This window comes from Tachyglossus aculeatus, chromosome 10, assembly GCF_015852505.1.
Source record: "Tachyglossus aculeatus isolate mTacAcu1 chromosome 10, mTacAcu1.pri, whole genome shotgun sequence".
NCBI classification, from domain to species: Eukaryota; Metazoa; Chordata; class Mammalia; order Monotremata; family Tachyglossidae; genus Tachyglossus; species Tachyglossus aculeatus.
The window spans coordinates 4,786,343-4,797,678 of record NC_052075.1 but is presented as its reverse complement, the minus strand read 5'-3'; the positions used below and the strand labels follow the sequence as shown (position 1 = coordinate 4,797,678).

General features: G+C 51.1%; 1 protein-coding gene across 1 annotated transcript in view; it reads right to left on the bottom strand.

Annotated features, from left to right (window-relative positions):
* Positions 1-1,835: 1,835 nt before the first annotated feature.
* LEPR (leptin receptor) overlaps positions 1,836-11,336 on the bottom strand; it is a 101,249-nt gene continuing 91,748 nt past the window's right edge. Inside the window, exons 19-21 of the mRNA XM_038752672.1 lie at positions 9,898-10,003; positions 8,862-8,937; positions 1,836-2,621 (exon numbers count right to left, since the gene is read on the bottom strand). Of these exons, the coding sequence (XP_038608600.1) occupies positions 1,836-2,621; positions 8,862-8,937; positions 9,898-10,003 (968 nt within the window). The remainder of the gene's footprint in view (positions 2,622-8,861; positions 8,938-9,897; positions 10,004-11,336) is intronic.

Sequence of the window (11,336 nt, the reverse complement as noted above, 5' to 3'; positions counted from 1 at the left end):
CAAGGATAGGATTAATCTGGCTGTGCAGGGACCTGGACTTAGACTAATAATGCGGGTCCTGGACTTGGGCCCTGGCTTCTGAGGAGCGAGAAGTGCCCACCGGTACCTCACGCCTCCTCAGGCCTCCTCTCCCTCCTTCCCAAGCCCCAGCAGCCAGGATGGGCTCTGAGGCTGTAGGCCCAAGCTGAGTGGTGAGAGGCTGAAGCGGGCACTGGACAGAGTCTGGGCCTTTTCTTGAGGGGAGGGTGGAGGAGGGGAAGGGGAAAGGACGAAGGCTGGTTATGGGGGAGAGGGAGAGGGTGGGGAGCCCTCACTTCCCCGGCCTCTCCGGGTGTGAAGCTTGGCCACTCAGGGCCAGTCGGTCCTCCCAAAGATGGGGTGTGGGGGATGGGGGTGGGGATGACACAAAAGCCACCTCCCTCTTTGAGATGAAGGAGCTGCAGCTCAGAGAGCTCAGACATGTCAAGGGACTTGTCTCAGGTCACACAGCCCGGTGGCAAAGGCAGATCTCGAACCCAGTACTGGACCCTAGACTGGGTGTTTTTCTCTCTCTCCACCCATCTTTCCCCAGGGTCTCCCCGGCTTTCCGGTTGCCAAATACACCAGTGTGGGAATGATGCTATCCCCTCTCCATTGAGGCACCAACTGGTGCTGTGGCTTCCCTGGGCCAGCGCGGGTGAGAACCAGTGCCCAAGAAGGGAATCCATGGGCCCGAGACTACCCGCGGTGCCCTCCGCAAACCAGAGCTCTTTCTTGGTGCAGGCACGGTAGAACTGGGTGGGGATCGCCGAATGGACAACACCCCCGCCGCCACTGTCACCACGGGGCCACTCCAGCCTGCATACCTTGATGCCCCACGTGAGAGTGGAGACCTCACTGCTGGGATCTGGACCCTCTGGGGTACCCCTGGCCATCGGGGTGGCAGCAGACCAAGAGCCACCCGGGCCGTGTCCGCTCCGCGCTCAAGTGGGGCACCTGCTTCTCACGGAAGGAGGAATGGTTCCCAGGGCCCCAGCTGCCCGAGGAAACCACGGACCTGGTCACTCCTGCCCGGGGGATGACTGATGGATCAATGGACACGGCTACCTCGTGCTGCGGGGAGAGGGGAAGGACCCCTCCGTGGATGGCCCGGGGCCCTGAGGGAGGACAGGGAACCTGTCTTATATTGTCATAATGTACTCTCCCAAGTGCTTAGTCCAGTGCTCTGCACACAATAAGTGCTTAATAAATATGATTTATCGATCAAGGATGCTCCCAGCCCAGATCCTCCAGCCCCACCGGCCCCTTCTCTGGCCCTGGTACTGGCTCTCCCCGCCCTGCCCGGCCCCAGTGGCCGAGGACGCCAGGACACCTGATGGTGGATTTCTGTCATCAGCAGAGAAGTGAACTCTCGCCTAGAGAAGGAGCGAGGACAGCTTCTTCCCGGAGAGCAGCTTTGGTCCTGGGGGATCTGGTTCAACTTTGGGGTCAAGAAGGGTTTGGATGGACAACTGGGCATGGGCGAATGCTCAAGGACTTGGAAGATGGATGCGCTTGCAGGAGTCCCACGATGGCTTTGAGGGACGGGGCGTCAGGGGGAGCGGCCCGGGCCCTCCCGAACCGTGAGGTGGGGGTTGGGGAGGGCCTCCAGCCCCCACTTCCTCCGGGCACCCCGTTGCCCCCACTGGAGATGACGCACTCGGTGTGGCGGACCGGTGGGCAACCGGGAAGGGCCCTGCTCCGGGTCTCAAGGAGGCCTGCTCTCCCCATCCTCTCCTCGGCAGAAATACTCGAAGGAACTTGGCGGGTTTCCACCCTCCGTGACTGCAGCAAGCAGAAGCAGCTCTAGCGTGTGGTTATGCGGACAAGTGACACGTTTTGCTCTCCATGGCCTCCTGGGCTCTGTGGGTGCTCCGCTGAAACTGGGGCATGTAGGAGACAAAGGTCCTCTTCCCAGGGGCGCCCAACTGGGGGCCTTGTTCCACGAAGGGGTTGAACTCCGAGCCAGCGTCCCGAGGCGACCCCCCGCCGCCGGTGCCGGCAGCGGATGGGCCGGGCGTGGGCCTGGGGGATTCCGGGACTAAGGCCTCGTTCTGGCCGCTCCTCCCCAGGGGGAGGCTGGGGCAGTAAAGAGGCTGCCCGGGGCCGCCGTCCCAAGGACGGCGGACCCCCTGAGCCATAGCTTCCGAAAGGCCACTGGAGGAGGGCAGCGGATACGACGGACGGGCCTCGGCCTCCCTGTCCTGGGCCACCCTAAGGAGGGAACTCTTGCTCAGAGAGCCCAGAGAGCCGCTGGCCCCCCTGTCCGGCTCGTCGAGGCCTCCCGACTTGGAGTTGTTCACTAGGGTGGCGTACTTGACGTTGGAGGGCCTTCGGGCCGCCCGCCAAGGGCTCCCTGGCCCGCGGCCCTCCGAGAAGCCGGAGCCGGCCCGTGGGCCACTGGAGCAGGCAGAGCCGGGCTGGGCCTTTCCGGTCCCGGCGAGCAGCAGCAGCGAGGCATGGGCGGCCGAGTACTGCTCCCCCTCGCCGCTCCACGGGCTGTTCACGGTGACGTCCTCTGAGACCGCCTCGGGCTCCAGGAGCAGGGGGCCGAAGGCTACGGCCTCCGGGGGCTTGGTGAAAAGCTGCTCAAAGCTTTCGGGCTGGAAGAAAACACACGGTTTAAAAATGCTCAGTCATCCTCCCCCGGTCCTGTGCGGTGCCCTCCTCCAGGGAGAAGCGGTGGTGAGATGGTGGGTAGGTGGAGGAGGAGGAGGCGGGGAAGATTCAGAGGAAAGATTTGACCCGCGAGGGGCACCCGCTGGATGGGCGGCCTCTCCGGGCCCCTCCAGGATGGATTTCCAAGCCCGGGGAACGACCACGGCCGCGCTTTTCCAACGATCGTTCTTGTGCCGATGGATGAGTTTGGGCCAATTCTGCGAGGGGAGGCGGGGGTGTGTGAAGGTGAAATGTGGCGGCACGGATTGACGGATCGCCGATCGCCAGACTCACTTATGGCGATCTTGCACGGTGACATATGGTATGGAGACAAATAAAAAGCAAGACATGAAAAACAACAGATTTTGTTTATAGTGGCAAACCAGACAGATGTCACATCGCAACAGACGCCCTTCTGCAGGAGCCAGAACCGTGCCTGGAAGAAGCCTGTCATGACATATTTTATGAGTGACACCGTAGCAAAGGGATAGGTGCAAAACTGAAAACTTTTGGGTTTACAACCAACGAGCACAGATCGTCGTTTTCAAACCAACGGACTACCCGCTATGCTACGCGTTTGTGAAATGTCCCTTCCCTTCCCAATAGCCTGGATTCAGAAATGCTCTCTGACAATGGTCTGCCAAGACTACTGCTTATAATGTCAAATGCATTGCATACAAAAAAAAACATAATTCCTTAAGCCAAGTGTCTACCTGTTGAATCAGCTACAGGACATATAAAACACTTATAAAAACTAGTTTGTCTATATAGATATTATTGAAGTAAGCTATAATTCACGTTAGAAACAATATTCCATGATAAAAAACCTTTTCAGGCTACCCTTTGAGTATAAGGCACAGAGAACTACATCTGCTACTTTGCCAATTATGACACCTTTCTGTCAGAATGCTATGATTTTCATAAAATGTTGTCATAAATTTTTTTAAACATAAGTTTTGGTTGGTTTTTTTGCTTAAAGAGATTGAAAGGGATTCTGCGGCCTCTGCATAGTTTTAGTTCTGAAGTGGTTGCAAAATGCAACCTCATGTGCATAATGTCTGTGTACTGATTTAAGTCCCACCCTCACTGTATTCAGGAAAGAATTTCACAAGATTGCACGTTAAGTGTGCTACCTTAAGAAATCCTGCTATCTTGACAAGAATTCTTGGGCTGACATATCTGACTTCCATCCTACTTTGCTCCACCTCGCTTAGAGATAATGGGAACTCGGTAATATGCTGCAACCAAATAACCCTGCTGCCCAGTATGGACAATGGCCAGTGCTCTCATGACTTTCATGACTGTCAGATTTAAAGAAGCAGTATGGCCTAGTGGATAGAGCACAGGTTTAGCAGTAAGAAGGACCTGGATTCTAATCCCGGCTTCACCACTTGACTGCTGGGCGACCTTGGACAAGTCATTTCACTTCACTAAGCCTCAGTTACCTCATCTGTAAAATGGGGATTAAAAGCTTGTATGCCTGGCACATAGTAAGTGGTTAACAAATACCACAATTATTATTATTATTTTCTGAAAGGGATTTCCATCTTAGTTGTATTCAGTCTCCTGGACGTTTCAAATGGGGACCAGCAGCCAGCTCGAAACCCTAGCCTAAAAGTTCACCGGCTGTTTCGAATGTCTCTGTAGGCAGTTTTCACGTTCTCCCTGCTCCCGGGATGAATAGCATCTATGTGATTTAAAACACAGGCTCCAAGGGCTAGAAATGAACTAATTCCTTTTCCCAACTTTTCATTTCAAATGTCCCGGGGCAATCCGTTCACAACCATAATAATGATGGCATTTAAGGGGGAAAAGCATGAAAGGGGGAAAGACACAGTGGGATGAATCAGAGTGATTCATTGCTTTTTGGTGCTTCACCCGGTCTGACTAGAGTGACCGCTCTGCCTCTTAGGGAATAATTTCCCTGTGACGGTTGGAGCGGTGAAGTACAGATGGTCCAGGCTGCTTTATATCATACCCAGAGATCATTTCAGGGCAAACACAGTGGTCTCGAACCCACTCTTGACCACTGCTACAAAATCAGGCTCTAACTCCACTTTCCCTGGACTTTATCACTGGTGGCTAATGGGACAGACTGGACAAAATCCAAAAGCTAAAAATCAAAGCCCCACCGGGGCCAATGAAACCAGTTTGCCCACTAGATTGGGAGCTCCTTGAGGGCAGGGGCCGTGTCTTCTACCTCTATTGTACCCTTTTAATTTCTTGGTATGGTGCTCTGAACGCAGAATATTTTCAGTTAATACCACCGGTTAATTGTCCCTCACCCTGATCGGGAATGAGTTGTTTCAAAAATACCAGTTGGCAGGCAACACGACGGGGTAGACCAGGCCCAGAGCTACTAAGTTTCCAACCCTTCTCTGGGAGTGAGGCGGCGGGGAGAGGGAAGGGATATTAGGGGAGATGGATACTGGGAAGGGACAGGCCTCAAAAGCCCCCACTTTGGATCTTTAGAACCAGTCTTGTCAGAGACCTAGGCCGACCAAAGCAACCATCCCATTGCTGTCAAGAAGTCAGCCGTCTGGACTGCTAGCTTGCTGCGGGCAGGGAATGTGTCTGTTATATTGTTATAGTGTATGCTCCCAAGCACTTAGTACAGTGCTCTGCACAAGTAAGCGCTCAATAAATACAAATGACCGACTAACTGACCATCTACTGCCCTCCACCCAGAGCCAGGCCACTGGGCACCAGTGGGAATTGTGAGTGTCGTCCAGGGGGACTGGGGGCATCCAATACGGATGCTTACTCCTCTGCTGGGATTGTATCTTTAGGACCGGCAGGAAAGGATTTGAGGGTGTGCAACTGGAAAAGCCCCAGGTCCAAGCCCTCGTCTGCGGGGAGTTGTTCGACGACTCCTCAAGAATCAAGTGTGTTTCCTCCGGGGAGACTGGAATCCAATCAAACTCACACCGTCGGACTGCAAGGGAGGCAGACTGATCTGGGTTTTGTGGGTCTTTCCTTAGTTGGGAACGAGCCTTCTTCTGGGGTGGATTTGGAACCGTGTGGCACAAGCACAGATAGGCATGTGGGGGTGTGGAAGGGGGCATGTGTGTATGTGTGTGTGTTGCCCTCCTTCTGAACACCAGCACAAAAATCTTCTAACAACTCTGTAAAGGAAGCTGGAACATAGGGCTCAGCAGGTAGAGATCATGTATAGACTTCAAAGAATGTCCACTCTCTGTTTGAATGAAATGAGAGATGAAAAACAAGACATCAAAGGCTGGAGGTTTTAAGCCCGGAATTCTGTCTGCCAGCGCACGGCCTTCCCTAGCCTAGCTGCGGCCCGGCCCGGCCCATTCCTCCCGTCTGGCTCTCCAGATCGGCTCCCACGAGGCCTTCAGATGCCCCCATCTCTTCTCGTTGATTTGGGGAAGGTGGCATGCTCTAGTAGAAAGAGCACGGGCCATGAAATCAGAGGACCTGGGTTGCAATGAGGCCCTGCCGCTTGCCTGCTGTGTGACCTTGGGCAAGTCACTTCACTTCTCTGGGCCTCAGTTCCCTCATCTGAAAAATGGGATTTAAGATTGTGAGCCCCGTGGGTTACATGGACTGTGTCCAACCTGCTTAGCTTGAATCTACCCTAATGCTTAACACAGTGCTTGGAACCTAGGAAGCATTTAACATATACCTTTAAAAAAAGCCAACGGTCCCCTCACCAGTGAGGAGCAGAAGAGGGGCACATACCTGCCAGAGAGCACCACCACATCATTCTCTTCCAGTCACTGACATTTTCGGCAAAGCCACAGGGAGGGCATTCAAAAGATTCACTTCAGCCCCAGCATTACCAGGAAAACAGGAAGTTACAGTGCCCACAGGATAAACAGTGCAGATGAGGTAATCGAGGCACCAAATAGTGAAGCGACTTGCCCAAGGTCACACAGCAACAAGTGGCAGAGCCAGCATTAGAACCCAGGTCTTTCTGACTCCCAGTCCTGTGCTCTATCCACTAGGCCATGCTGCTTGAGGTCCTTCAGGGGAAAGAGATTCTCCAGCCTCCCTCCAGAACTCCCGCCAGGGCCTACGCTTTTTTCTGGCAGCTGGCTCTTCCTCCACTCAGATCTGAATCCCTCCCGCTGCAATTCAGGCCCATTTCCCCATAGCATTGCCTTGCTGGGACAAGAAAAGGCGGGCCGACAACCACCAAAGAATCAACCATCACCTCTTCCTCACTCCCTCCTTTACTCATCCATGCATTCATCGGTATATAGTGTACTGTACTGAGCAGCTACTATGAGCAGAGCACCAGACTGAGCTCCTTCTGTGGACAGAGCAATGGATTGAGTGTCTCCTGCTTACAGGGCACCAAACGCATTACCAACTGTGAGGCGGACACTGCTTTGAGCACCTACTGTGTGCAGGACACTCAGTAAGTGAGAAGCAGCATGGCTCAGTGGAAAGAGCACGGGCTTTGGAGTCAGAGGTCATGGGTTCAAATCCTGGCTCCTGACTAGGCCCTCATTTCCTCTTTGCACTCTCCCTTCTGCATCACCCTGATTTGCTCCCTTTATTCATCCTTATTCATCTTATTCATCATTCGTCCTTCAGAGAGAGCAGCATGGCTCAGTGGAAAGAGCACAGGCTTTGGAGTCAGAGGTCATGGGTTCAAATCCTAGCTCCGCCAATTGTCAGCTGTGTGACTTTGGGCAAGTCACTTAACTTCTCTGTGCCTCAGTTACCTCATCTGTAAAATGGGGATTAAGACTGTGAGCCCCCCATGGGACAACCTGATCACCTTGTAACCTCCCCAGCGCTTAGAATAGTGCTTTGCACATAGTAAGCGCTTAATAAATGCCATCATTATTATTATTATTATTACCATTGGAATAAATGATGGTCCATTTTTCAGTAAAACAGAGAATTAATGAAGTTCAACAGTAAACCTCTTCAAGCTTCTTGGGAAAATGTGCAATCCGGAAAAAAACAGAAACCATTTTAATTACCACTAATGAGCTAATTGGCTGTGATGGCTTTGCCTGGAGTGGAAGGTTGCGCATAAAAGTTAGCATCGTGGTGATGCTGATTTTAGCTCGCTGGCTGCCACGTTCTGAGAACAGATTTGCCTGTAGAGTGTGCAAATTGATTTCGGCAATTATGGGGATGATTATGGGGTCGGCAAACGGGGACTCAAACCTTTGCCTGGAGACAGTCAGTCGGACTTTCCTCAGGGAAAGACAAACCCGGATATTCATTTCCAGAGAACTCCTGAATGGACCATGCTATTCTAACCTGGTCCTTGCTGGGGCCCGAGACCCTTGTTCCATTGTACTCTCCCAGGTGCTTAGTACAGTGCTTTGCACACAGTAAGAGCTCGATAAATACAGCTGATTAATTGATTGACCGAGTAATTCCCAACACCATGACAACCACCTCTAACACTTAAGTATTGACTTGTATTCATTCTTGGCCTTTATGTATATTCAATTGTAAGGGCATCTATTTATTCTAATTCCTCTGTTTGTAAATATTTCTATGTCTGTCTCCATTTTAGGAGTGTAAGCTCCTTGTGGGTGGGTATGGAGAGCTCACCTCCTCCAGGAGGCCTTCCCAGACTGAGCCCCCTCCTTCCTCTCCCCCCTCCCCTGCCTTACCTCCTTCCCCTCCCCACAGCACCTGTATATATGGATATATGTTTGTACATGCTTAATACTCTATTTTACTTGTACATATTTATTCTATTTACTTTATTTTGTTAACATGTTTTGTTTTGCTGTCTGTCTCCCCCTTCTAGACTGTGAGCCCGCTGTTGGGTAGGGACCGTCTCTATATGCTGCCAACTTGCACTTCCCAAGCGCTTAGTACAGTGCTCTGCACACAGTAAGCGCTCAATAAATATGATTGAATGAATGAATGAATGAAAGGGAACAGGTTTACCAATTTTGTTATAATCTACTCTCCCAAGCACTTAGTACAGTGCTCCGCACATAGTAAGCCCTCACTAAAGACGATCGATGGATTGATTACTACATACTGTCAGATCTTGGCTGTGAAAAATAGCTGCAGAATCAGAATTCTATAGGGGCTTAGGTCCTGGCACCCAAAGATTTCCCTACTGGACTAAGTGATGCTCAAAATAAGAGCCAAAGCCTTTACCCTGCTCGGTTCTTTGGGCGTTTTCAGTTTCCTACCATGGGAAAGGACTGCAGGGGAGAGAGGGAGGTCATACAAACCTTCTGGAAGTTCACCCCTTGGGCCCAGGAACAGTTCTTGGGGTTCGGAACATCTTCCCAAAACACTTTCTTCATTCTGAAAGGGAGAGAGAGTTCAACCGGGCACTTAAGTGGGGCTGATTGCACGTTTTTTTATTCATTCAATCACGTCTACTGAGCACTTACTGTGTGTGGAGCACTGTACTGAGTGCTTGGTAGAGCACAATATAACAATAAACAGGCACATTCCCTGTCCACAGTGAGCTAGAAAAAATGAGTGTCAGGATTAGTTCCACTCGAAATTTCATTCTAGGGGACAACCGTCCAGCCCGCTTCAATGGGATGAAGCTATTAAGGACCGGGAATCCAGCTATCTGCCTCCCATGAGGGTTTGATCCAAGGGTGAGCCAGGTAGGAGAAAAATACCCTGCCGTGTGCAGAGTTGGGTTGAGGGTTGGGAATTCTCTGGTAGATTCAGAACCAGCTGGGGAGGGAGCCAAGCCAAATCGTTTGGAACCAATGGCACAAGCTGAGCTGCCCAAGCTTTAGAGCGAAATAATAATAATGATGGCATCTGTTAAGTGCTTACTATGTGCAAAGCACTGTTATAAAATGGCACCCAACGGAGGAGCGAATGAACCCTTTGAGGTCAACTACCTCTCCTGGCTCTCCGTGTGATGGTGGGAGTGCTCTGCACACAGTGAGCGCTCAATACATACGAATGAATGAATAAATGAATGGTGGGAGCATTTCAGGCCCTCCCGCGGACACCTTCGTCAATCGTCACACCACTGGCCCTATTAGTGTGCAGTCTTGAACAAATCCTTTTTAAGTTTTGTCATTGCTGGACCCAAATTGGGAATCCCAATTTTTCTGCAAACTCAAATTCATGTTTGTCTCAGAATCTTGCATTTCTACCATTAGTACTACTATTATTGTCACCTAGATTGTGAGCCCCACATGGACTTTTATACCCTAGTGCTTGGTAGATCATAAGTACTTAATAAATACCATGACTAACAAACTAATCTTACCATAAAAAAACAAGACTGCTTACCTCTGGTGTGATATCAGCAATGTCCCAAACAGTAAGACTGAAGAGGAAATTATTATCGGCACAATTACATACAACCCAGCATCACTCTGACGCTTTTCATTCTCATCTAGAAAGGAAATTGAAGGCACGTGATTGAGAGCATTGACGAAATAATAATAATAACAACGGTATTTGTTAAGCGCTTACTATGTGTCAAGCCCTGTTCTAAGCGCTGGGGTAGATACAAGGTAATCAGGTTGTCCCACGTGGGGCTCACAGTCTTAATCCCCATTTTACAGATGAGGTAACTGAGGCACAGAGAAGTGAAATGACTTGCCCAAAGTCACACAGCTAAGCACACGATCCCCTGAATTGAAAATGAGAGCAGCAACTTCCGCAGCTTCAACTTAGCCGTCGGAACGATCCAAAACTACACGTAAGGCAACTCTTACCTGCTCTGAGCCAAGGATTACAGAAACCCCGGAATAATCTTTGAGAAATAACATTTTCTCCAGTTGATTTCCTGCTTTATCTGGGTGCCTGTTCCTGCCTTCGGTGCAAGTGCTCCTTCAATAAATACTGCCGACAGGTCGGATGGACGGACTTTGAAGGAGGCTCCTGCTCCATCACCAGACAGAATGTCCCCAGAGTGTGAGCCCCACGGCACCCGTTTGTCGATTTCCTTCTCCTGGATCCTTTACGACTGAACCACCGGTCCGATTGGGCAACCCCAGCAATTTGAAAAGCAGAGGGAGGGAACTGGTTCAGCTCTGAGGAAAGGCTGACGGGAAAGGAATTTGCCGTTCCTTTCTGGGTGGGAAATGGTACGTTTGAGAGCCTGGAGATCAAAGACTCGTTCTACAGTGAAACGTGTCCAGATGGGGAAGAAATCTGGCCGAAACTTTGGAAGCTGTGATTTGCAATGTTAGAATGGAAGGGGAAATGGTCTTTGCCCAGGAACTAAAATGGGGCTCGGGGTCACGCCCCTATCGAGAAACAGTGTGGCCTAGTGGACAGAGCATGGCCCTGGGAGTCAGAGGACCTGGGTTCTAATCCCAGCTCTGCCAATTGCTTGCTGTGTGACCTTAGGCAAGTCGCTTCACTTCTCAGGGCCTCAGTTTCCTCAACTGTAAAATGAAGATACCTGTTCTCCCTCCTACTTTAACTGTGAGCCCCATGGGGGAGAGGGACTGTGTCCAGCCTAATTAACTTGTATCTTCCCCAGCGCTTAGAACAGTGTTTGACTCATAGTAAGCACCTAACAAATGCCACATAAAAATTATCCCCAAACTACTGTACTTAGCAGGGTGGTTACTCCAGGCTGGTACTCATCCTGTATCACTTCCTCCTCTTCCTAGGACCTGTTTGAGCCTTCTCTTTCTCCACAGGGGCCCACAGGATGGTACTGTAGTTGCTTTACCCTAAGAAACCTTTAAACATCTGCTGGGGGGATGGCATGG